Source organism: Nerophis lumbriciformis, linkage group LG29 (assembly GCF_033978685.3).
Source record: "Nerophis lumbriciformis linkage group LG29, RoL_Nlum_v2.1, whole genome shotgun sequence".
Lineage (NCBI taxonomy): Eukaryota > Metazoa > Chordata > Actinopteri > Syngnathiformes > Syngnathidae > Nerophis > Nerophis lumbriciformis.
The window spans coordinates 14,797,397-14,822,196 of NC_084576.2; the positions used below are offsets into that span (position 1 = coordinate 14,797,397).

General features: G+C 41.4%; 2 protein-coding genes across 3 annotated transcripts in view; one reads left to right on the forward strand and one right to left on the reverse strand.

The window, feature by feature from the left end:
- Positions 1–11,025, forward strand: fem1b (fem-1 homolog b). The gene is made up of 2 exons (XM_061925011.2): positions 1–690; positions 8,720–11,025. The coding sequence occupies exons 1-2, from the start codon at positions 443–445 to the stop codon at positions 10,353–10,355; spliced, it is 1,884 nt and encodes a 627-aa protein (XP_061780995.2). The 5' UTR covers positions 1–442; the 3' UTR covers positions 10,356–11,025.
- The window catches only part of itga11b (integrin, alpha 11b), a 23,262-nt gene continuing 9,393 nt past the window's right edge, over positions 10,932–24,800 (reverse strand). Inside the window, exons 15-31 of one of the 2 annotated variants that reach the window (XM_061924377.2) lie at positions 22,785–22,985; positions 22,585–22,715; positions 22,334–22,506; positions 22,052–22,191; positions 21,790–21,900; positions 21,591–21,676; positions 18,962–19,166; positions 18,790–18,888; positions 18,616–18,692; positions 15,913–15,996; positions 15,750–15,828; positions 15,569–15,682; positions 15,422–15,499; positions 15,253–15,363; positions 15,078–15,173; positions 12,464–12,580; positions 10,932–12,389 (exon numbers count right to left, since the gene is read on the reverse strand). In XM_061924377.2, the coding sequence (XP_061780361.2) occupies positions 12,336–12,389; positions 12,464–12,580; positions 15,078–15,173; positions 15,253–15,363; positions 15,422–15,499; positions 15,569–15,682; positions 15,750–15,828; positions 15,913–15,996; positions 18,616–18,692; positions 18,790–18,888; positions 18,962–19,166; positions 21,591–21,676; positions 21,790–21,900; positions 22,052–22,191; positions 22,334–22,506; positions 22,585–22,715; positions 22,785–22,985 (1,956 nt within the window). In that variant the 3' untranslated portion in view covers positions 10,932–12,335. Of the gene's footprint in view, positions 12,390–12,463; positions 12,581–15,077; positions 15,174–15,252; positions 15,364–15,421; positions 15,500–15,568; positions 15,683–15,749; positions 15,829–15,912; positions 16,044–18,615; positions 18,693–18,789; positions 18,889–18,961; positions 19,167–21,590; positions 21,677–21,789; positions 21,901–22,051; positions 22,192–22,333; positions 22,507–22,584; positions 22,716–22,784; positions 22,986–24,800 lie in introns of those variants that run through there. The other variant, XM_061924378.2, reaches the window with a different exon arrangement.

Genomic DNA, 24,800 nt, shown 5'->3' on the forward strand with positions numbered 1-24,800 from the left:
ACGGCGGACTTCACTTCCGGCAACCCGATAGTTAGCGAGAGGTTACTGCTTTTTTGTTCATGTTTTACTCGCTCTTTAATTTTTTTTATTTACAAAAGGAAAAGTTACAATGAGATTAAAGTGAGATTAAAGTTTTTCTTGTGTTTTAAAAGTAGTATTTGGGGGGCGGGTTTACGTCTTTCTCGCTAACGTTAGCAGGCTAGCCAGCTAGCTCAGCTGCCGTTTGCTAAAGCAGAAGCTGGACGACCGCCGATACCGTGTGGAAGTAACGTCCCCTCTGCCCCATTTATTCACGCTGACGCTCACAACGGAGACCGTACGTTTTTCATGCGAGCACCGGAGTCTGTTCGGACATTTTAATGGGAGGCGGCTGGCTCCGGGGTGGACATTGCGGGCAGCAGTCTCCAGCAAAGCGGAGCTTGTGGCGACGAGTCGGGCTCACATGGAGTCCCTGGCCGGGTACGTGTACAAGGCAGCGAGCGAAGGTCGGGTCCTGACCCTGGCCGCGCTGCTGCTCAACCACTCCGAGGTGGAGACCCGCTTTCTGTTGGGCTATGTGACCCAGCTGGCCGGCCAGAGGTCCACACCGCTCATCATTGCCGCCTGCAACGGCCACGACAAGGTAGTCCGCCTGCTCTTGGATCACTACAGAGTGGACACCGAGCAGACGGGGACCGTAAAGTTCGACGGGTACGTCTAGTGGACTTGTTTTTATTTCTTGTTGACGAGATTCTAACCTCTGACCTAGTAATGTGCAATCAAGCTCGAGGTGTCGATACCGTTACTTTTTACTTGGTCGTTTTTCCAAAACATAACATTATTTCGGGATTTTTCGCCATAAGCTTGTTTATAGTGAGTGTAAAAAGAATAAAACGCGGAACAAATAATTCCTGTGTCCACATACCGTATTTTTTTTGGATTATAAGTCGCAGTTTTAAACATGTGTACAGCTCCACTAATGGACATTGGAGTGTTAGACTTAGATTTAGACAAACTTTAATGATCCACAAGGGAAATTGTTGAACACAGTAGCTCAGTTACAATGATGGAAAGCGTAAGGATGGAAAGGACAATGCAGGTATAAATAGACTAAAATAGCGATACAAAATCTAACATATATACGAATATATACCTAATATGAGTACAGAATAATATATATATATATATATATATATATATATATATATATATATATATATATATATGTTACTTTCAAAGGCAAAATTAAAGTATTGCTAGAAACATAATTGTATATGGGACTTTATTGTATTATAAGTATAGTACATGTTCCAAAAAGAAAAAAGCATAAAACACAGTATATTTAAATATACTAAATGTAAAAAAGGGAATACATATTCAAAATAAGATCATTAAATGAAATCTAGTTTGGTTACGCCATCATGAGCGCAACACAAGGTTGTAAAAGTTTCAACTACAGTTCTAAATAAGATGTCAAAAGCAAACTGAAATCAAATACACACAGCTTAAAGATTGATCAATACCTATTTAATTTTAGTAATAACCTCTGACCTAGTAATGTGCAATCAAGCTCGAGGTGTCGATACCGTTACTTTAGTGTTTACTTGGTCGTTTTTCCAAAACATAACATTATTTAGGAATTTTTCGCCATAAGCTTGTTTATAGTGAGTGTAAAAAGAATAAAACACGGAACAAATAATTCCTGTGTCCACATACCGTATTTTTTGGATTACAAGTCGTAGTTTTAAACATGTGTACAGCTCCACTAATGGACATTGGAGTGTTAGACTTAGACTTAGACAAAATTTAATGATCCACAAGGGAAATTGATGAACACAGTAGCTCAGTTACAATGATGGAAAGTGTAAGGATGGAAAGGACAATGCAGGTATAAATAGACTAAAATAGCGATAACAAATCTAACATATATACAAATATATACCTAATATGTGTACAGAATAATATATATATATATATATATATATATATATATATATATATATATATATATATATATATATATATATATATATATATATACCGTATTTTCCGCACCATAAGCCGCCCTGGGTTATAAGCCGCGCCTTCAATGAACGGCATATTTCAAAACTTTGTCCCCCTATAAGCCGCCCCGTGTTATAAGCCGCATCTAACTGCGCTAAAGGGAATGTCAAAAAAACAGTCAGATAGGTCAGTCAAACTTTAATAATATATTAAAAACCAGCGTTCTAACAACTCTGTTCACTCCCAAAATGTACGGTAATGTGCAAATGTGCAATTACAAACATAGTAAAATTCAAAATAGTGCAGAGCAATAACATCAATAACTTAATGTTGCTCGAACGTTAATGTCACAACACACAAAATAAACATAACGCTCACTTTCTGAAGTTATTCTTCATTCATAAATCCCTCGAATTCTTCTCCTTCGGTGTCCGAATTAAAAAGTTGGGCGAATACGGGATCTCGTCGAAGTCATTGCCTTCCGGAAAGCTCGGACCACAGTTGTGACCGAAATATCCGCCCCGGCATTTACGATCCACTGGCGGATGTTGGCGTATGTCGTCCGGCGCTGTCTCCCTGTCTTAGTGAAGGTGTGTTCGCCTTCGGTCATCCATTGTTCCCACGCCGTTCGCAGTCGTGCTTTAAATGCCCTGTTGACACCAATATCGAGCGGTTGGAGTTCTTTGGTTAATCCACCCGGAATGACGGCGAGTGTTGTATTTGTGTGCTTCACTTGTTTTTTGACACCATCTGTGATGTGGGCGCGCATGGAGTCGTATATCAACATGGAACACACAAAGGAAATGAAACGTAATACCCGCGCGCTTCTTCTTCTACGCGGGCGGGTGGTTGCTTACCGTAGAAGAAGAAGCGCTTCCTCTTCTACGGGGGCGGGTGCTTACCTTGGCAGTTGCTTACCATAGAAGAAGAAGCGCTTCCTCTTCTACGGGGAAAAAAGATGGCGGCTGTTTACCGTAGTTGCGAGACCGAAACTTTATGAAAATAAATATTTATATTAATCCATATATAAGGCGCACCGGGTTATAAGCCGCACTGTCAGCTTTTGTGAAAATTTGTGGTTTTTAGGTGCGGCTTATAGTGCGGAAAATACGGTATATATATATATATATATATATATATATATATATATATATATATATATATATATATATATATGTTACTTTCAAAAGCAAAATTAAAGTATTGCTTGAAACATAATTTTATATGGGACTTCATTGTATTATATGCAGTGTTGGGTTAGTTACTGAAAACCAGTAACTAGTTACAGTTACTAGTCACTTTATTTCAAAAGTAACTCAGTTACTTACACCAAAAAGTAATGCGTTACTGTGAAAAGTAACTATTTAGTTACTACTTCTACTCTTTTTTTTTTTAAAGCTCCCATTAATGCACTTTTAGCCTTCATTTCAGTACTGTTTTTGAACTGGAGAATAATACAATCTGTTGATCAACTTGACATGCATTTGCATCACTGAATTCTGCTAAGCAATGTGGTCTACATACAACACACAAAGACAAAGATATGTTTCAAAGGGCCAATTTATTTCAGGCCAGAACAAATTGACAAAACTATTTTAAATAGCTGCAACATAACTACATAAGTAACAAACAGCATAATAACAACATAGCTGTAAACCTGACTTCACCCAAGGAAGGCCCACGTGACATACACAAAGCCTAACCAAGCAGATTTTAATTGTTGTTTTGGGCAGTAGACGGGATCTTTGATCCAAGACACAAGTTACATTTAACTAAAATGTTATTTTCTTTGTGCTCGACAAAAGAAAAGAAGTGAGAATATCTAATACTTGCCAATCCTCTCAAATTTCAGTGCCTCTCCCCGGGACAACCATTCTCCCAAATTTCTCCCGATTTCCAGCCGGACTTAAGGCACGCCCCCTCCAGGTCCGTGCGGACCTGAGTAAGGACAGCCTGTCGTCACGTCCGCTTGGCCAACCAAAAAGTAACCACAGAACGCTATACCGATAGTGTTCTGTGGTTACTTTTTGGTAGGCCAACGGTTTACGTTGTATTGCGCACCCCCCCCACCCCCCCACCCAGACACACACACAGAGCGCAGAGGAAGATTCAGAAGCACGTCACTGCTTCGCTGCAATAAAACACACTCAGATCTTCAGTTTCTAGCCGATACTACATCAAAAATAACGTAAAATAACGCAGTAACGCATCATGTAGTAACGGTAACTGAGTTACTGAATATAAAAAATAACGCGTTAGATTACTAGTTACCGCCGAAACTAACGGCGTTACAGTAACGCATTAGTCCCAACACTGATTATATGTATAGTACATGTTCCAAAAAGAAAAAAGCATAAAACACAGTATATTTAAATATACTAAATGTAAAAAAGGGAATAAATATTAAAAATAAGATCATTAAATGAAATCTAGTTTGGTTACGCCATCATGAGCGCAACACAAGGTTGTAAAAGTTTCAACTACAATTCTAAATAAGATGTCAAAAGCAAACTGAAATCAAATACACACAGCTTAAAGATAGATCAATACCTATTTAATTTTAGTAATACATAAATATGATGATTTATCAAAATGTAAAAGAAATATACCTGAACAGAACGCTCATGGTGGTTACACCAAAAAGTAACGCTATGAATCGCGTTTTTTCCAAGTTTTGGGGGCATTTTTATGCTATTTCCAAGCATCTCCTTTTTATTATCGCTGATTTTAAATGGTCAAACTAATGCATATTATACATGCATGCCCTAGTAAACAAAAAAAAAGTCATATTTATTTTGATTGTTACATTTTGAAGTACATTTGTGCAGGTGGGTGCGAATGTACCCTTTACCAGAGCTGTACACTTAGTTTGGTCGGGGGTGCGACTTATGTGTGAAATTATTAACACATTACCGTAAAATATCAAATAATATTATTTATCTCATTCACGTAAGAGACTAGGCGTATATCAGCAATCGTCACACACACACACGTCAAGCAATAAAAATTTGGCGGGGGCGGGTCATGGCAGAAGTGCATTGTGGAAAAAAAGATGCTACCCGCTACTTCTGTACCTATGAACATGTATAATTTCAACATTGGCAGTAACTTATAAAAACTGAAAAGGGCTGAACAAAAATGGCACCGAAAAGGAAATCATATACTGCAGGTTACAAGCTGGAAGTAGTGACTCTGTCGTAAGCGACGTTCACTATTCTTTATTTATTTTAAATTGCCTTTCAAATGTCTATTCTTTGTGTTGAATTTTATCAAATAAATTTCCCCAAAAAATGCGACTTATACTCAAGTGCGACTTATATATGTTTTTTTCCTTCTTTATTATGCATTTTCGGCCGGTGCGATTTATACTCCGGAGCGATTTATAATCCGAAAAATACGGTAATCATTAAAGGGGAACTGCACATTTTTTTCTTACTTTGTCTGCTATTCACAATAATTATGTACGACAATAACACATATTTTCTATTTTAAAAGGCATTCTAAGTCGTAAATAACCGCGAGCAAAAGTCAGCTAACAATAGAGCCAATTGTAGCCTCTCTATTCCGCCTATGAAGCGCTCTAAAAAACATCTAAAACCCTCCAACTTTTTTTATACATACATGCTGCAAGTACAGTATATATGTAATGTAGTAACAGACATTTCACTTTCATAATAACATAATATTTATGTATTTGGTCATTTCAAGCATACGGCGGCATATTCATTTCACAGGCATACCACAATGTTCGCTTTTCCACCTGCCTAGTGGCCTTGTGGTTCGAATGTCCGCCCTGAGATCGGTAGGTCGTGAGTTCAAAACCCGGCCGAGTCATACCAAAGACTATAAAAATGGAACCCATTACCTCCCTGCTTGGCGCTCAGCATCAAGGGTTGGAATTGGGGGTTAAATCACGAAAATGATTCCCGGGCGCGACCACCACTGCTGCTCACTGCTCCCCTCACTTACCAGGGGGAGAACAAGGGGATGGGTCAAATGCAGAGGTTAATTTCACCACACCTAGTGTGTGTGACTATCATTGGTACTTTAACTTTTTTAACTTTACCCTTCAACAACACTACTAATCATGGAGACTTCATGAGGTATTACTTTGGGACAAAATGATGATGCAGAACCTTATAATTTTGAGTCTGAATATAAAGAGGATGAGCAACAAGTTTCAGAAGCTACGTGCTAAACAGATCTGGCTTCAATGAAACACTTTTGTTGAACAAGATAAACAAACCACAAACATTTAAAACAATCACTTACTGTACAACGTCTGCTCGCATTGGAATGCCGACTGATGGGATGTTTATATCTTCCTGTTTAGATGAATTAATACTCCCATAGTTACAAAAAAATGCAGCAAAAGAGCGTTTTTTTAGTGTCTTTCTCGCCATCTCCGTGTCAATTTCAAAGTCAAAGTTGACCAACTTCTCGGTTTACGACACATCCCTCTGCTATACAGGTGAGACGCGTGATTTATAATCGAGAAAATAACTTTCAACAACTCAGATTCGATGCAGCAATACGGCTCAATATGCCTACATCAGCGTTTTTTTTAACAATAACAATAATGCTAATACTTGGCTAACATTCAGGTCACAAGATCAAAATGGAGTATTGTTGGCGGGTTTTGGATGTTTTGGTTATAGACGCAAAAGATTACTCTCATGAGCTGCATCCAAGCCACCTCGTACCTGCCTTATTTTACGAATTAGAATGAATAAAAAGAAGATAAACCTGTGTTCTTGTATTATATAAGGATTGTGAATGATAGGCAAAATTCCCCAAAAATATATAGATATTTTATACAACTTATTTGTGCAACACAATAAATACACACGTTTGGTAAAACGTTATTTAGAGGAGTATTGACGGATACTGTCCTGCCTTTCATTAATAATAAAAACATTTTGGATCAATCTGCTGTGAAGAAAATACAAATAATAATAATCTAGTCATCTTGGGTTTGCTTAATACAGGTTTACTGCAGGTCATTAAAAAGCATTAAAAGTCATTACTTTTTTTTGTGAAAATAAAGGCGTTAAACGGCCTTAACAAAAACATTAATTTCAATTACCAGGGGCATTAAAAACATTTAATACGGGTGTAATTACACACACTATTAGCTAAGCACAAGTTGGGGATTAAAGACAGGCAGCAGTTTACGGTGCCAAACTTCTTTGGCGTGACAAGCAACTTCTGCTGTCGCCACGGCGTCGTGGCAGCTGCCACTACAAAAAAATAAATTAATAAAAATACATTCTCAAATTAATAAAAATACATTCTCAGATTACACAGTCTTGTGAGTAACAGGTAATGTCAATTTCTCAGATTATCATTGTCAATTGCTTACAATTTTGTCTACACCAGGGGTCGGCAACCCGCGGCTCCGGAGCCGCATGCGGCTCTTTGATCACTCTGATGCGGCTCAGCAGCTTACTTGCTGAACCCCCAAATTTTCCCGTGAGACTTCCGGAATTCAGTACCTCTCGCAGTAAACTCCTGGGATTAATATTCACCGATTTTCACCCTTACGGCTATAATAAGGGTGTGCCATAATGGTACAACATTTGGCGCCCACTACAATCTGTATTAATAGAGTGCCAGTCCAACACATGTTATACAATACACATATTTTGCCTGCAGACGTACGTGACAGCAAGGCATACTTGATCAACAGCCACACAGGTTACACTGACGGTGGTCATATAAAACAACTTTAACACTCTTACTAATAATGCGCCACACTTTGAACCAAAACCAAACAAGAATGACAAACACATTTCGGGAGAACATCTGCACCTTAACACAACATAAACACAACATAACAAACACCCAGAATCCCATGCAGCCCTGACTCTTCCGGGCTACATTATACACTCCTGCTACCACCAAACCCCGCCCCCACCCCAACCCTGTTCCCTCACACATCAACCCGGAAGAGTTAGAGCTGCATGGGATTCTGGGTATTTGTCATGTTGTGTTTTTGTTGTGTTACGGTGCAGATGTTCTCCCGAAATTTGTTTGTCATTCTTGTTTGGTGTGGGTTCACAGTGTGGCGCATTATTAGTAAGAGTGTTAAAGTTTTTTGTTTTTTTTATACTGCCACCGTCAGTGTGAGCTGTGTGGTTGTTGACCAAGTATGCCTTGCTGTTGCCCACGTGAGTAAAGCGAAAGCCTCATACAACGTGTGGCTGATCAGGCACGCTGACCGTAGTGGGTGCTATATGCTGTACTATCACGGCACGCATGACATTGACAAGCGCCATTCAATTAAAACTCGCGTGCCGCACCAGCATTCAAATTCCACATAAAAGTGTTGGCAGTGTGTCTGAGACCCCTGGTTATACATAGCACAAAGCAAAAAAAACAACTTCGTATGCAGTGTTATTTCATTTAAAATTTCAAAAACATTTTGCGGCTCCCATTGTTTTCTATAATTTGTGAAACTGGTCAAAATGGCTCTTTGACTGGTAAAGGTTGCCGACTCCTGGTCTACACGGACAATACATGAGCATTAAGTCTGATTTAAGTGGGATTAAAAGCATTCATTAGATTTGCTGATATCTACAGAAACCTTGTAATAGTGCTGAATGATAGCTTTAGCCTCTGACCTATCATTGTTGGGCGCCAAAAACTCATAGAAACTGGTTTGCCTTGTTGACCACGCCCATTCTGATGTCGCCAGTAAATGATGACAAGTGACCCTGTGACCTTTCACCCACAGCTATGTGATCGACGGAGCCACGGCGCTGTGGTGCGCGGCAGGGGCGGGGCAGTTTGAGGCGGTGCGTCTGCTGGTGAACCACGACGCCAACGTCAACCACACCACCATCACCAACTCCACGCCGCTGCGGGCGGCATGTTTCGACGGGCGCCTGGACATCGTGCGCTTCCTGGTGGAGCACGACGCCGACATCAGCATCACCAACAAGTACAACAACACCTGCCTCATGATCGCCGCCTACAAAGGCCACGCCGACGTGGTCAGCTTCCTGCTGGAGCACGGCGCCGACCCCGACGCCAAGGCCCACTGCGGCGCCACCGCTCTGCACTTTGCCGCTGAGGCGGGCCACCTGAGCATAGTGGCGGAGTTGGTGAGGCGGCAGGCGGTCATGGCCGTGAACGGACACGGGATGACGCCGCTGAAGGTGGCGGCGGAGAGCTGCAAGGCGGACGTGGTGGAGCTGCTGCTGGCGCATGCTAACTGCGAGCCGCGGGGCCGTATTGAAGCGCTGGAGCTGCTGGGCGCCTCCTTCGCCAACCACCGTGAGAACTACGACATCATCAAGACGTACCATTACCTACATACCGCCATGGAGGAGCGCTATCGTGACCCGTACAATGTCATCGTCAAGGAGCCGTCGCCGCCCATTGAGGCATACGGCGGGCGCCACGAGTGCCAAACGCTGGCGGAGCTGGACGCCATCCAATCAGACCGCGACGCTTTGCACATGGAGGGCCTGATGATTCGTGAACGCATTCTGGGCTCGGACAGCATGGACGTGTCCCACCCCATCATCTACCGCGGCGCCGTCTACGCCGACAACATGGAGTTTGAGCAGTGCATCAAGCTGTGGTTGCACGCGCTGCGCCTCCGCCAGCGAGGAAACCGCAACACCCACAAGGACCTGCTGCGCTTCGCCCAGGTCTTCTCGCAGATGCTTCACCTGAAGGAGCGGCTGGCGGCAGCGGCGGTGGAGCAGGTCCTGGGCTGCAGCGCGCTGGAAATCCGCCGGAGCGCGGCGCGCGTAGACATCGCCGCCGACAGCGAGCTGCCCCAGGCGGCGGAAAACTACGAGTCCAACGTCTTCACCTTTCTCTACCTCGCCTGCATCGCCACCAAGACGCCGTGCGGCGACGAGGAGCGCGTGCGCATCAACAAACACGTGTACGACGTGATCCAGTTGGACCCCCGCTCTCGTGAGGGCGCCTCGCTTCTCCACCTGGCCATCAGCTCCAGCACGCCCGTGGACGACTTCCACACCAACGACGTGTGCAGCTTTCCCAACGCGCAGGTCACCAAGCTGCTGCTGGACTGCGGCGCGCCCGTCAATGCAGTCGACCACGAGGGCAACACGCCGCTGCACGTCATTGTGCAGTACAACCGGCCCATCAGCGACTTCCTCACGCTGCACGCCATCATCATCAACCTTGTGGAGGCGGGCGCACACACCGACAGGACCAACAAGCAGAAGAAGACGCCGCTGGACAAGAGCACGACGGGCGTGTCAGAGATCCTCCTCAAGACGCAGATGAAGATGAGCCTCAAGTGCCTGGCGGCCCGCGCTGTGCGGCGCCACCGCATCACCTACCGAAACCAGATCCCCAAAAGCCTCGAGGAGTTTGTGGAGTTCCACTGATTTTGTTTTTTTGTTGCTTGGACGGTTTCCTTGAAAAAAAAAAATGTTTTCCCCCTTGCGTCACATTTTTAATGAAGCTAATTGCTTTTAACCATCTTTTTTTTTGTTTGTTTGGACTTGAAAAAATGTAAGAAGAGTCTATTTATTTTTCCGACACGCTGATTAACGTGTCTTTGCTGCTCTGTCTTTCAGAAAAAGTTCATGGTCATATGCTACGTTAGCGCTGATGCTAGAATTCACTTTATAGGCATCTTTAACTTCTGTGAGTGTTTTTATTTACTTTATAAAGTGAATGTTAACCAGGAAGCTACATGCTATGCACTGACCTAACCTTTATCATCCGGTGACTCCGCCCACAAGTTAAAACCCAGAACTCGAGTGATTTGTGAGAATTGCAGTTTGTTTCTCAAATGAATTTTTACTCCTTGTGACAAACTGATTGTGTGTAACATTTAATTTAATCAAGTGGATCACCTCGCATCCAACTATGCCAAGTGCCTCAAACCTGCTTTTTCTTGATATGTCCAGCAGGGGGCAGTGTGTCGTGTATTAACATAACTTCCAACGAGATGTTAAACATGTTTTTTTATTTACAGATTGTAAAAAAAAAAAAAATCTACGTGCAAGAAAACTGAAGACTCATTAAAAGAGCAAGACATTTTTAAAAACATATGTTTTTTGTCTTCTTAACACCGCACTCTGGTGCTCTGAAAGGCATTAAAATGTAAAGTGCCAAGTTGTAATCGAATGTCCAGCAGGGGGCGCCATTACTGCAATGGTGGCTTGACGATGCTTGGTATAGGCGGTGCTACCCTTTGATTGACAGGTAGGCTTGAGAACGAAGGTGTCCAAAGTGCGGACCGCAAATATTTTTTTAATGGCCCATGGCACTGTCTAAAAATACTAATACAAAAAAAGAGCAAACAGGTGTTGACTGATAACAGTCTTTAAAAACTGTCATTGCATAGTAAAATTATGAATCAAAAAACAATAATTTTATGAATTACTGAAGGCTCCAATTACTTCACATCAAATATTCCACTTTGAAATATCTTTGGGAGAAAACATTGCACGGTGTGTGTTTGCCATTAAAAAAAGTTTTCTTTGACAAATGGCTTGAATCAAGCAAAATAAAACATAAAACAAAAACTTGTAATCGACGGATGGATCTGAAGTTGATCAAGACTCTGGAGATTCAAACCTTGAGAGTCAAATGGAAAAATAATGTATGACTTATTTGGAACATTTAATTGGGCCCTTTTAGTTCCTCAAGAATTTTAGCGGTATTTTTAAAACTGTCTTTGCGTAAAAATAAGAAATCAAAACAAATGTTATGAATTACTTAAAACTCCCAATTACTTCACATCAAAATATTCCACTTTGACATTTTTGGGGGGAGATATATTGCATATTTTGCCATTAAAACGTTTTTATTTACACAAGTCATAAAACAAAAAATAATTAAAACTTTGAATCGACAAAGTTAATCTACAGAATATTAATCTATTAATAATTTTTTACAATTTTTATGACTGAGATCCTTCTGGGTCCCCAGGACCAAACTTAAGGGGAGCCCTCGAGTTTAAAAAAACCCAAAACAATGTATGGTTTTGAAAATTTAAATATCTGAATGGCCCCTGCATGCTTTGATTTTTCAGTGTGAAGCCCTCAGTGGGAAAAGTTTGGACATCCCTGCCTTAGAAGAAGCTAACATTGCCACAAATGAAAAGACCGCAGAGCTAATAATGAACGCTAACTTTGCAGTCCAACTTGTATGAAACAGTCCGCGTTACTTTTATGACCTGTACCGCAAGCAGCCAACCAGCAGGAGGCCTTGGTGAGTGACTGCGGGTGTGCTCAGCCTGTCCTTGAAAAATGCAAGCTCCGCCCTCTCGCAAAGAACATAAACATCAACAATGGCGGCTAAAATCCCGTCATCGAGTCCAGCCGCCATTTTGACCAGCATCCTTCACAGCGCCCCTACCTGCTTCCCATTGGCGGCTGGCTCCGCCTACTCCTGTTAAAGAAGCCAACCTGTGCACGGAAAGCGCTTTGTGAACAAAAACAAAACTCCACAGTGGATGTGTACGTGTGTAGCGTGCACGTACCTTCCACAGAGCCAGCACCAACATGGCCAGTAGCAGCAACCCCCCCACTGAGCTTCCCAGGACGACCCTGGCCGAAATGTCGACCGCATCCTGGTTTTTCCTCAACTCAATCGTCATCTATACAGGAAGAAATCATAGGGGGAAATGTCACGTTCTGACATTTTATCAGACATCTAGTGCAGGGCTCCCCAAACTTTTTAACCTGGGGGCCGCATTGGGTTAAAAAAAATGTGGCCAGGGGCCGGGCTTTTAAAAAATATACATATTGAGTAAATGGGACAATGAAAAAGGAGGATTACCTCCAAATTCTTCAGGAAAACCTAAAACCATCAGCCAGGACGTTGGGTCTTGGGCGCAGTTGGGTGTTCCAACAGGACAATGACCCCAAACACACGTTAAAGTGGTAAAGGAATGGCTAAATCAGGCTAGAATTAAGGTTTTAGAATGGCCTTCCCAAAGTCCTGACGTGTGGACAATGCTGAAGAAACAAGTCCATGTCAGAAAACCAACACATTTAGCTGAACTGCACCAATTTTGTCAAGAGGAGTGGTCAAAAATTCAACCAGAAGCTTGTGGATGGCTACCAAAAGCGCCTTATTGCAGTGAAACTTGCCAAGGGACATGTAACCAAATATTAACATTGCTGTATGTATACTTTTGACCCAGCAGATTTGGTCACATTTCCAGTAGACCCATAATAAATTCATAAAAGAACCAAACTTCATGAAAGTTTTTTGTGACCAACAAGTATGTGCTCCAATCACTCTATCACAAACAAATACTAGTTGTAGAAATTATCGGAAACTCAAGACAGCCATGACATTATGTTCTTTACAAGTGTATGTAAACTTTTGATCACGACTGTACATACACACATATATACATAAAAACATATACATATATATATATATATATACATATACATATATATACATACATACATATATACATATATATATATATATATATATATATATATATATATATATATATATATATATATATATATATATATATATATATATATACATATATACATATATATATATATATATATATATATATATATCAGTGACGTGCGGTGAGGTTGATGGCTGGTGAGGCACTGACTTCATCACAGTCAGATTTACAAACATATGAACCCTAAAGAGTATCTTATTCACCATTTGATTGGCAGCAGTTAACGGGTTATGTTTAAAAGCTCATACCAGCATTCTTCCCTGCTTGGCACTCAGCATCAAGGGTTGGAATTGGGGGTTAAATCACCAACAATTATTCGCGGGCGCAGCGCCGCTGCTGCCCACTGCTCCCCTCACCTCCCAGGGGGTGATCAAGGGGATGGGTCAAATGCAGAGGACAAATTTCACCACACCTAGTGTGTGTGTGACAATCATTGGTACTTTAACTCATTGGCGTTGTTAGGCCTATTTTAGGGGGGCTCAAGCCCCCCTAAAATATTCTTAAGCCCCCTAAATAATTTGTTTTTTGTTTTTTTTTACAAATAAATGCCGACATATTCATTATAAAGTGGCCCAAATATGAGTTTAAATAAATAATCATATAACCTGTTATTATTCACTCAGTTTCCCCTCACTTCGTGGGCCTATTTTAGGGGGGCTTGAGCCCCCCTAAAATAGGCCTAACAACGCCAATGAGTTAAAGTACCAATGATTGTCACACACACTAGGTGTGGTGAAATGTGTCCTCTGCATTTGACCCATCCCCTTGATCACCCCCTGGGATGTGAGGGGAGCAGTGGGCAGCAGCGGCGCCGCGCCCGGGAATAATTGTTGGTGATTTAACCCCCAATTCAAACCCTTGAGGCTGAGTGCCAAGCAGGGAAGAATGCTGGTATGAGCTTTTAAACATAACCCGTTAACTGCTGCCAATCAAATGGTGAATAAGATACTCTTTAGGGTTCATATGTTTGTAAATCTGACTGTGATGAAGTCAGCGCCTCACCAGCCATCAACCTCACCGCACGTCACTGATATATATATATATATACACACACACACACACACATATATATATATATATATATTTATATATATATATATATATATATATATACACACACACACACACACACACACACACACATGTATATATGTGTATGCGTGTGTATATACAGTATATATATATATATATATATATATATATATATATATATATATCTTTGCATATTAGACAAACTGCCTTCTCCTTACACTGAACAAAAAAAAGTAATATTCCCACTGATGTTTAAAAACTCTACGCTCGGAATCTACTTTACGTTTCCCCAACGATTTCGCCATTTTTTTTCCTCGTGCACTAATTGACTGAAAGAGTGCGCACTTGCCGCGCGCTCGCCCAACATGGCGGCGCGTGCGTGATGACATCACGTTATCAATGGGAAAATGTATTTTTACACAATATGATTTGCCTGAGCGGCTAAGAGACCACGAGAAAGTAGACAATGGATTGATGGATGGACTAGAAAAGGACAGATTAAAAAAATAATAATCAATTTTTGGACACTGGCAGGCCGTATCTGGCACGCAGGACATAGTTTGGTGACCTCTAAATCTGATCTAGTGGCTCCATTATGAACAACAACTATCACCACAATCACCTGTCGAACAGGCCGCTCCTCCTGCAGAAAGTAGGAAGCGGACGGTTCTAAGTGGACGCTGGCGCTGACCAGCACCTCCAGGGACTTGAAGATGACCTGGAAGGAGTCAGGACAAAAATTCCACAATCAGCATGTGGACCAAGAGTGGTCCTCGAGAGGGGCGAGGACGACTCACCGCCTGCAGGACGGGTCGGTGGAGTCTTCCTATTAGGGTGAGCTTCACCCTTTTGAAGGCGGGAAGATCCAGTCGGCACTGGACCGCCACGCTCGCACTGTTACTCTGGTTCTACACACGCACACAAAGAGTTTGACCGTGTTTGTTCTGCTCCAACAAGTGGACTCACCATCTGGGTCAGGTGACTCAGGTCCTCTGCTTTCGCCACCTGATCGGCCGCTGCGGGCAGGAGGCAGGAGGCGGTGGTCTGCGGAGGAGACGAGAGGCGTTCAGTCGAGCGCCAGACGGGGCGCGGCTAACAAAAGGGGTCGTCGACCTGGTCCACGCTGAACTCGCTGATGCTCAGCAGACGGTTGCCTTGGAGAGTCACGGCCCAAACGTCGGCGGCGAAGGAGACATTCCGCACGGGAAACCAGGCCAGGTTCTGGAGCTACACGGGGGGGGATTCTGCTTGGCGATCATGCGATCACTGGTGTACGAACACAAATGTGACTTACGTAGAAAGACATGACGACGAAGGGGGAAAAGTCCTCGTCCTGGGAAGACTGGATTTCAAAGCGGGCGGGGCTTTGATCTCTGATGACACGCCAAACACACGTCATTGGTTGGCTCCGAGCGCAGATAAAAATAACGACAAGATGCTATGAGTGCTTGACTGACGTGGTGAAGAGGAGCTCCATCTGGTATTTAAGAGGGAGGATGAGGTCATTGTCGTTGTTTTCTGGAAACACATCTTCGCCTTCACTGGAACAGAGACGCATCAACATTTTTATGTCATGTGTCCCTGAGGCCTGTTTATGAAACATGAAAAAAATCCATAACCAGCTTCATTCTTTTGCTCCACTTTTAAGAAAGTGTGCTGTGGTGTGCCGCAAGGCAGTTGTTTGGGACCACTTCTATTTTCAATTTTTTACAAATGATTTTCCTCTTGTTACTCAAAATTCCAGTTTGGTACCGTATGCTGATGACACCACATTATAACATTCTGCTTCTTCAATAGGAGAACTTCAGTCCGTCCTCTCAAAGGACTTAGATGCTGTTAATGAGTGGGTTATAAGTAGTAGACTGGTTTTAAAACATTTTAAAAACAAAAAGTATTGTCTTTGGTTCACGACATAGTCTGGCAAAAAATCCTATACCTAATTTACAGATTTCAGGACAATCTATCAAACATGAGGATAAAGTAAGACTTTTGGGTGTTACACTTAGTAATACACTTTCGTGGTCCGAATATATCAATCAAATTGTCGCTAAAAAGGGTAGAAGTATAGCTGCTGTTAGGAAATGTGCTACGTATGTAACACCTGCAATTCGCAGACAGGTAGTACAAACATTGGTGTTGTGTCATCTGGATTATTGTTCAGTTATTTGGGCTTCTGCACCCAAAGTTGAGTTTACAAAATTACAAACAGCTCAAAATAGGGCCGCTAGACTTACTCTTGATTGTTCTTATAGATCGAATGTGGACCGTATGCATTCTTGTCTTGGATGGCTGAAGGTTATACATAGATTATCCAGCAGTTTATTGTTATTTATTTGAAACATTATTCATAACAAGTACCCTAAAGCTCTTTTTAAGTAGATTGGATATAATGCTGATGTTTATCACTACAGTACTAGAGCTTCAACTCAAGGTCTACTTGCCTTACCACGACCAAGAACTAATTCAATAAAAAGCATTGTTGTATACAGAGGCAATTCATTATGGAATACTCTTCATTTAAATATTAGGACTATTCCCAGTAAAAAAGCATTTAAGAACTTAAGAGTTAATTTTCATGTTATCAGTTTGAGAACGTATTATTTTTTAATCTTTTTTCTCTTTCCTTTCTTTTATTGTAACTGGATTTGCGTATGTTCTGTAACTGGATCTGTGTACTGTTATTTTATTTTATTATTTTGAGAATTTTATTTTCCTTTCTTTTATTTGGAATTTGATTTGTGTATGTTTTGTAACTTTATCTGTGTATTATTATTTTACTTTGAACTTTTGGAAAGGACCCCAGGAAGACTAGCCTGGCGTTTGTGCGTCGGCTAATGAGGATGCTCAATAAACAATAAAAAGGAGGCGCTCAAATGCTCGCTTTTGAGGTCTATGAGGTTTCATGATCGTCTTCATGGGAATTATACCGCCTCTATAATAATAATAGATTAGATTTATATAGCATCTTGATGAGGCCGCCAACAATTTGTAAAAAAAAAAAATAATAATAATAATAATAATAAAAGGCTTCACTACACCTCTTAAAATAAAGCATTAGAATAGATTAGAATAGAATATATATTTATTGTCATTGTACATTGTACAACAAAATTGTAAGCAAAAACTAATTTAGTGCAAATTATTCATCAGTAAGGCGAAAATGTGGTAACTATTTGATTGTTTTCTTCAGCAAATAGGTTAAGGTAGCATGTTAGTTAGCATTGTGGCTGAAATAGCTGTGCTAATGTTGCTAACATTTGAGACCTCCTGTCCCACTCTTCAATGTTACATTGTTGTATGTGATACATGTCATCCTTTACACAGTGAATGTGTGCAGACACATTCTTTGGGCAAGCACAACTCATTTGCATTTAAGCTACAGACACACAAAAGTGTGTGTGTCCCCCAGTGGTGTTTACTAAAAACACGTTTAAACTGTCCAAATTCCACCATCAAGGACGAGACACTTTCAAATAGGGCTGGGTTCTGAATTATACTCTTTTATAGGCACGTGATGTCCCGTCCGTTTGCAGACTCGGCACCGACTCAAACACTTGGCGGGGAAACAAGCGCTCAGGCAACAAAACAAGTAGGCCTGATAGAAAACGCTTGAATGTACAAGGCTCCATTTTTTTAAAATGTGCTACCTCAATGCAAATTTACATTGGATATTCCATATGCATGCTACCAAATAGCATTAGCGATTTTACATGGCGTTTTCAACACCTCCAAATTTGGTGACTGAGATGCACGTTACAAACAAGTAGTGTGTAATAAGTACAGTACTTACAGTATAAGCACTTTTTAGGACACTACAAAAAACTAGATTGGCACATTTAACGTAATGGCAAAGACTACTTCCTGACACGCAGTAGTCTACACACTACTGCCATCTAACGTCTTGGAATTGGAATTGTGTGCAAAATCTACAATACTTGCAAATGAGACTCACCTTGGCAGCACAGTTTTTATTATCAGCTCATTTTTAAATGTTAAATTAAAAAAATTACATTTTATTACTCAACAAAGTGACATTTATTTTCACTTGAACACACACAAAAGAACCAAAACATTTTACCGTTTAGTACCGATATTGTTTCCCAGGTACAAATAGGAAAAGTACCCATCCTTACTTTCACACCAATTGTATGAACCCTCACCTGCTGGCTACCATGACGATGCGAAGGTGGTCCAGAAAAACAGAAGGACTGAACTCAAACTCAACACGGAAAGCCACCTGGACAGCAAAAGAATGGATTCCTTTCAAAATAAAACTCCAACTAAAAATGTTGTCTTTTTCTATGTGGAGTTATTTTTTTTATGGCGCCGCTTACCTGAGACGAGAACTTCATGAACGGAGCGCTGATGTTACATCTCCTCTGATTGGCCAGCGGGCCTTCGGAGAAGCATTCAATCTGAATATCTGACTGGTCCTGGAGGAAGAAGGGAAGTTTTGTCTACATTGGTCCTCCCTAAAAGGCCCACTAGAACGTTCCACCCGCACACCTTGACTATGAGGCTGGAGAAGACGAGGTTCTTTGAGGAGGAGATGTGGATGGAGGTTCCGTAAGCGTTCTCCCCCTTGTTCATCAGCTTAGCTGAGAGAAGCACGCTCCTCTGCCTGGACTGCACTACAAAGATGCGGTCTTTCCGTCCTACCTGCTGGCTGCACAGCGACCAGGTGGCGCCCTCTTTGGACTTGCAGAACTCTCTTTATATAAACACCCTGCTGTTACCATGGATACATCATCCTGTGTGTGTGTGTGTGTGTGTGTGTGTGTGTGTGTGTGTGTGTGTGTGTGTGTGTGTGTTTGCTTGTATTTCTACCCTTCTTGAGACATCAACAAGGAAAAGTACCTTCCATTTGAGGACCGGTGAACAAGTTAGGATCGAAATCATGGTCCCAATACAGAAAACCATTGCATCTAATAGAGAATGTCTCATTTGCACAACTGGTGATGAAATCTATCAAAATTAGGGTGGTCCCAAAAAGGAGGGATTTTTCAAATTGACTCTGTGTCGGTTTTAAAAGTGCTCCCCCTCTGGCCAACATATGTATTAACAAGTGTGTGTAAGAAATTGAAATGCGCCCCAAATGGCCAAAATTAATTTAAAAATAAATAAATAAATAAAATAAAATATATATACCAATATATATATATATATATATATATATATATATATATATATATATATATATATATCCCTTGGCAAGTTTCACTGCAAAACGGCGCTTTTGGTAGCCATCCACAAGCTTCTGGTTGAATTTTTGACCGCTTCTCTTGACAAAATTGGTGCAGTTCAGCTAAATTTGTTGGACTTGTTTCTTCAGCATTGTCCACATGTTGTCAATGGGGTTTAAGTCAGGACTTTGGGAAGGTCATTCCAAAACCTTAATTCTAGTCTGATTTAGCCATTCCTTTACCACTTTTGACGTGTGTTTGGGGTCATTGTCCTGTTGGAACACCCAACTGAGCCCAAGACCCAACCCCCGGGCTGATGATTTTAGGTTGTCCTGAAGAATTTGGAGGTAATCCTCCTTTTTCATTTTTCCATTTACTCTCTGTAAAGCACCAGTTCCATTGGCAGAAAAACAGGCCAAGAGCATAATACTACCACCACCATGCTTGACGGTAGGGGTGGTGTTCCTGGGATTAAAGGCCTCACCTTTTCTCCTCCAAACTTATTGCTGGGTATTGTGGCCAAACAGCTAAAAAAAAATGTTTTCATCTGACCACAGAACGTTCCTCCAGAAGGTCTTGTCTTTGTCCATGTGATCAGCAGCAAACTTTGCTGTGCTGAGTTCCTTTGACTTTCCCATTGTCGCGTTTGTAACCGAGTCTAATAACTACATCACATGAGCCCTATTTAAATGGGCTCAGAGAAGTCACCAGGTGTCGTCAATCATAATCACTCACATGAAGTTAAGAGGCCATGCCATGAAGCTAATTTGATTTGATTGTAACTTTTCTACAAAACCAAAATTGATAATGTATGTTGCTGTATGTATACTTTTGACCCAGCAGATTTGGTCACATTTTCAGAAGACCCATAATAAATTCATAAAAGAACCAAACTTCATAAATGTTTTTTGTGACTAACAAGTATATGCTCCAATCACTCTATCACAAAAAAATAAGAGATGTAGAAAAGATTGGAAACTCAAGACAGCCATGACATTATGTCCTTCACAAGTGTATGTAAACCTTTGACCACGACTGTATATAGAGACATACTGTAATAACTTGAAGTGAATAATGAAGATTAAAAAACAATTACAAACAAAAAATAAACTAATTAATTAATTAACGAAAAGCAGTCTTTTTCTCACAGTGTGTCGACTTTTTTCTTATGAAATTGGGAACAATTTATCATATTGTTTCTGTAATATTGCAATCATTTCTCGTACAATTACTACTTTTTTAATGTAAAATTATTACTTTATTTAAAATTATTATTTCTTAATGCAAAATGGTGACATTTGTCATATAAAATTCTGACTTTTATCACAACATTGCCAATTTTTCTGTTGTTCTTGTAAAATAGTGACACTTTTTGAGTAAAATTATGACTTTTGTCATAATTTTGTTAAGTAAAATTCTGATTATTGTTATATTATTGCCAACATTTTTAAGTTGGCTTATAATATTGTGACTTTTGTCGAGTAAAATTACGACTATTTTCATAAAATTGCCAAAATGTTAAGCTTTTCTTGTAAAATTGCGACTTTTATTAAGTGAAACTCCAACTTGTATCATAATATTGCACAAATGTTCCGTTTTTCTTGTAAAAGTTTGACTTGCGCTGAGTAAAATTACGACTTGTATTATTTGTTTTTCTTGTGAAATTGTGACCATTTTCTTATTTTTCACAACCAGCTTTTTTATATTTGCATAGTATGTATATATTATTAATGTTGTAAATACAAATCTTTATATATCTTTGAAAGGCTGGTCCTAAAGAGGTAGGCATTTTTTTTCAGGTCTCAAGAAGGTAACAAATACAAGAATGTGTGTGTGTGTGTGTGTGTGTGTGTGTGTGTGTGTGTGTGTGTGTGTGTGTGTGTGTGTGTGTGTGTGTGTGTGTGTGTGTGTGTGTGTGTGTGAGAGAGAGAGAGAGAGAGAGAGAGACTCACTTAGCGTCCATGAGGTCGGTTCGACTGTTGAGGCCGAGGTCGGGAACGCAGGCATCTTCTTGCGCACACCCGTTCCAGAATGGAAGCTGCATAAAGGACATGGTTGTCTGTTGCTCAGTTTAGCTGGGACCAAGAGAATTTACTGCCCCCTGCTGGATTGGAAGATCATCACAGGTAGCTGTGGACAAGACTGGGTCACCTCGGTCTTGAGCGTTTTGGGCGAGTCAGGGTCCAGCACCGGCCCCTCATCTGAGCTCCAAATCCCCGCCTCCAAACTCACTGGGATGGGACGCCCGTAATCCATCGTGTCCTGATCACGGGAAACAGCCTGTCAACCTCTGTGTGTGTGTGTGTGTGTGTGTGTGTGTGTGTGTGTGTGTGTGTGTGTGTGTGTGTGTGTGTGTGTGTGTGTGTGTGTGTGTGTGTGTGTGTGTGTGTGTGTGTGTGTGTGTGTGTGTCACCTGCACAGCGAAATTGAGACGTTGGCACTGAGAACTTCCTATCCTCACTAACATGGTTTTAGGCTGGCGCCGGTCGAGTGAGTCCAGAAGCGCTCGGGGAGGGAAGCGATTTTTATCGAGCGTCAGCACGAACCAGAGCGCTGCGGGGGTGACCGAGGGGGGCGGAGTCACAAAAATGTTTTAAAAAGGAAGCGGTGTTCTGCAGACCACTTCAAAGATGGCCGCACATGCGCACCCAACTCCCGATTGGTCACATGTCACCAGGTTTGAGATTTCACCTACCGACCTTGGACGCCTGGTCCGTGCCGGATGCGGCGAAGGAGCGCAGATGCAGACAGACAATGGCCGACATGCACGTGACCAGATTGTACCCTCGCCAACAGTCCTTGTTGAAGACGTTGATCTTCTCCGGCTCGAAGGTCAGCGTCGCCTCAAGCTGCAACACCTCTCGTGACCTGCAGGGGGCGGCAGCGAGGTGGGGCGTCACTCAAAGGCGATGCGTGGTGAGGAGAATGAGGCTCCGGAAGACTGACCACATGACAACGGCGGCTCCCAGCGCTCCCACCGCCAGATCCGCGAGGCCGTCGGCGTTGGCATCCAGGACGGCGTGAAGACTTCGACCGAAGTAGCTCAGACCGACGGCGAGGTCGGCGGCTGACAGGCGCTGAGGCGGCACACGGAGAAGTTCACATCCCACCTCACCCGCACGCCGTTTCATTAGAGCTGGACGCACCTGCTTGTGGCGCCGCCTGATGCTTCTGTTGTGGCCGGAGTAGATGTACACCGCCCCCTGGTGGTCGTCCTCCAGCGGCGCGCCCACCGCCAGCTCATTAAAGCCGTCAGCGTTTATGTCAGGAATCTGCGCCATCGCAGAGCCTAGACGTGAGTTGTCAGAGGCGTCGGGGACCAGCGCCCCCTGCAGGACTAATGGAGCCTGGAAGCACAAACATTCCGATAAGGCAGCTGGCTATGTTAGTCTACTAAAGTTAAAGTTAAAGTACCACTGATAGTCACACACACACTCGGTGTGGTGAAATTACCATTTACATTTGACCCATCCCCTTGTTCCACCCCCTGGGAGGTGAGGGGAGCAGTGAGCAGCAGCGGTGGCCGCTCTCGAGAATCATTTTGGTGATTTAACCCCCAATTCCAACCCCTGATGCTGAGTGCCAAGCATTAGTTGGTTAGGTCGGTTGTCACTCAGTCTGTTAGTCAGTTAATTAGTTACTTAGTAGGCAAAACTAATTAATTCATTATTTTGTTAATTAATTGGTCAGTCCAATATTTACATAGTTGGTTAGGTATTTAGTTGTTCAGCTAGTAAAATATTTTGTCATTAAGTCTGTCTATCAGTCCATAATTAAGCTAGTTAGGTCTTTAGTTAGTCAATCTGTGAGTAGGGTAGTAGTTGTTCAGTAAGTTAATGGGTCGGTTCATTAGTTATGAGGCTATTTAGTCAGTAACTACACAATTTGTTAGTTCATCAGTTTGGAAGTATGTCAGTAGTTAGCAATCCCAAACATTCTAATTAGTCTTCTCCCTAGTAAGATAGTTAGTAGTTAGTTAATTTCATTTATTTGTCAGTTTGTTAGGTATTTAGTCATTCAGTCAATTAATTAGTTATTAGGTCGGCTACAATCAGTAAGTTAGTGAGTTGGTTAGTCAATCAGGAATTTGGTCAGTCAGTAGTTGCTGTGTTAGTGAGTTGGTTAGGCATTAAGCTATTTAGTCAGTATTTAGTAAATATGTCCGTTAATCAGTTAGAATTTAAGTCAGTTAGCAATCCCATAATTTCCCTTCAGTATGCTCAATGGTAGTAAATAATTTATCAGTTGGTAAGCTAGCCAGTCAGTAGTAGGGTGATAGCTTTTCAGTTTGTTGGTTGGTGGGTTGGTTGGTATGTCTGTTAAGTTATTAAGTAGCTCAATCAATTAGTTGCTTAGTAAGAGTTTGGTTAGTTAATGAGTTAGAAAGTAAGTCAGTTAGCAAATGCAACCATTCCAATTATTCTGCTCTTTAATAAATAAGTAATTAGTAGTAGTTCATTAGTTTCGTTGTTTTGTTATGTGTTTAGTTGCTAAATTGGTCAATTAATTTGTTATTAAGTCTGTTAGTCTGTGAGTTAACTGATTGGTTCATTAGTTCATTAGTCAGTCTATCTGGTAAAAGGGCGGTAATTGCTCAGTAAAACGGTTAATTAGTTATTAGGTTATTCAGTCAGTAGTTTTCTACATTTGTTAGTTAAGCAGTTAGAAAGTAAGTAATCTAGTTGTTAGCAATCCCACACATTCCCTTACATCTGCTCACATAGTAAATCATTACATTATTGGCAAGCTACTCCCTCAGTTAGTCGGGTATAGTAAGTGTTCCGTTAGTATGTCTGTTAGTTGTGGTTATTAAACTCAGTAAATTTGTTGATTTTTAGTTTATGTAATCCGTTAGAAAGTAAGTCAGCTAGCAATTACCAATCCCAAACTTTCAATTTAGTCTGGTCTATAGTAAGCTAGTTGTTCATTAGTTCCATTATTTTGTTAGTTTGTTAAAATGTATTTGCTCAGTTAGTCAATTAAATTAGTAAATAAGTCTGTTTTATAAGTCAATCCAGGGCTTAGCTAGTTAGTAGTTATTTAGATCATTGTTGGGTCAATCTGGTAATAGTGGAGTAGTTGCTCGGTTGGGTATTTAGCTATTTAGTCAGTTGTTAATAAATTAGTAAGTTCATCAGAAGGTAAGTCAGTTATTGTCAATT

What these genes read in the sequence shown, in the direction of transcription:
- fem1b (XM_061925011.2), top strand. Translation starts at nt 443, where the DNA reads ATGGAGTCCCTGGCCGGGTACGTGTACAAGGCAGCGAGCGAAGGTCGG. An exon ending in GGGACCGTAAAGTTCGACGG is followed by an intron (nt 691 to 8,719) that starts GTACGTCTAGTG and finishes TTTCACCCACAG; the next exon opens with CTATGTGATCGACGGAGCCA.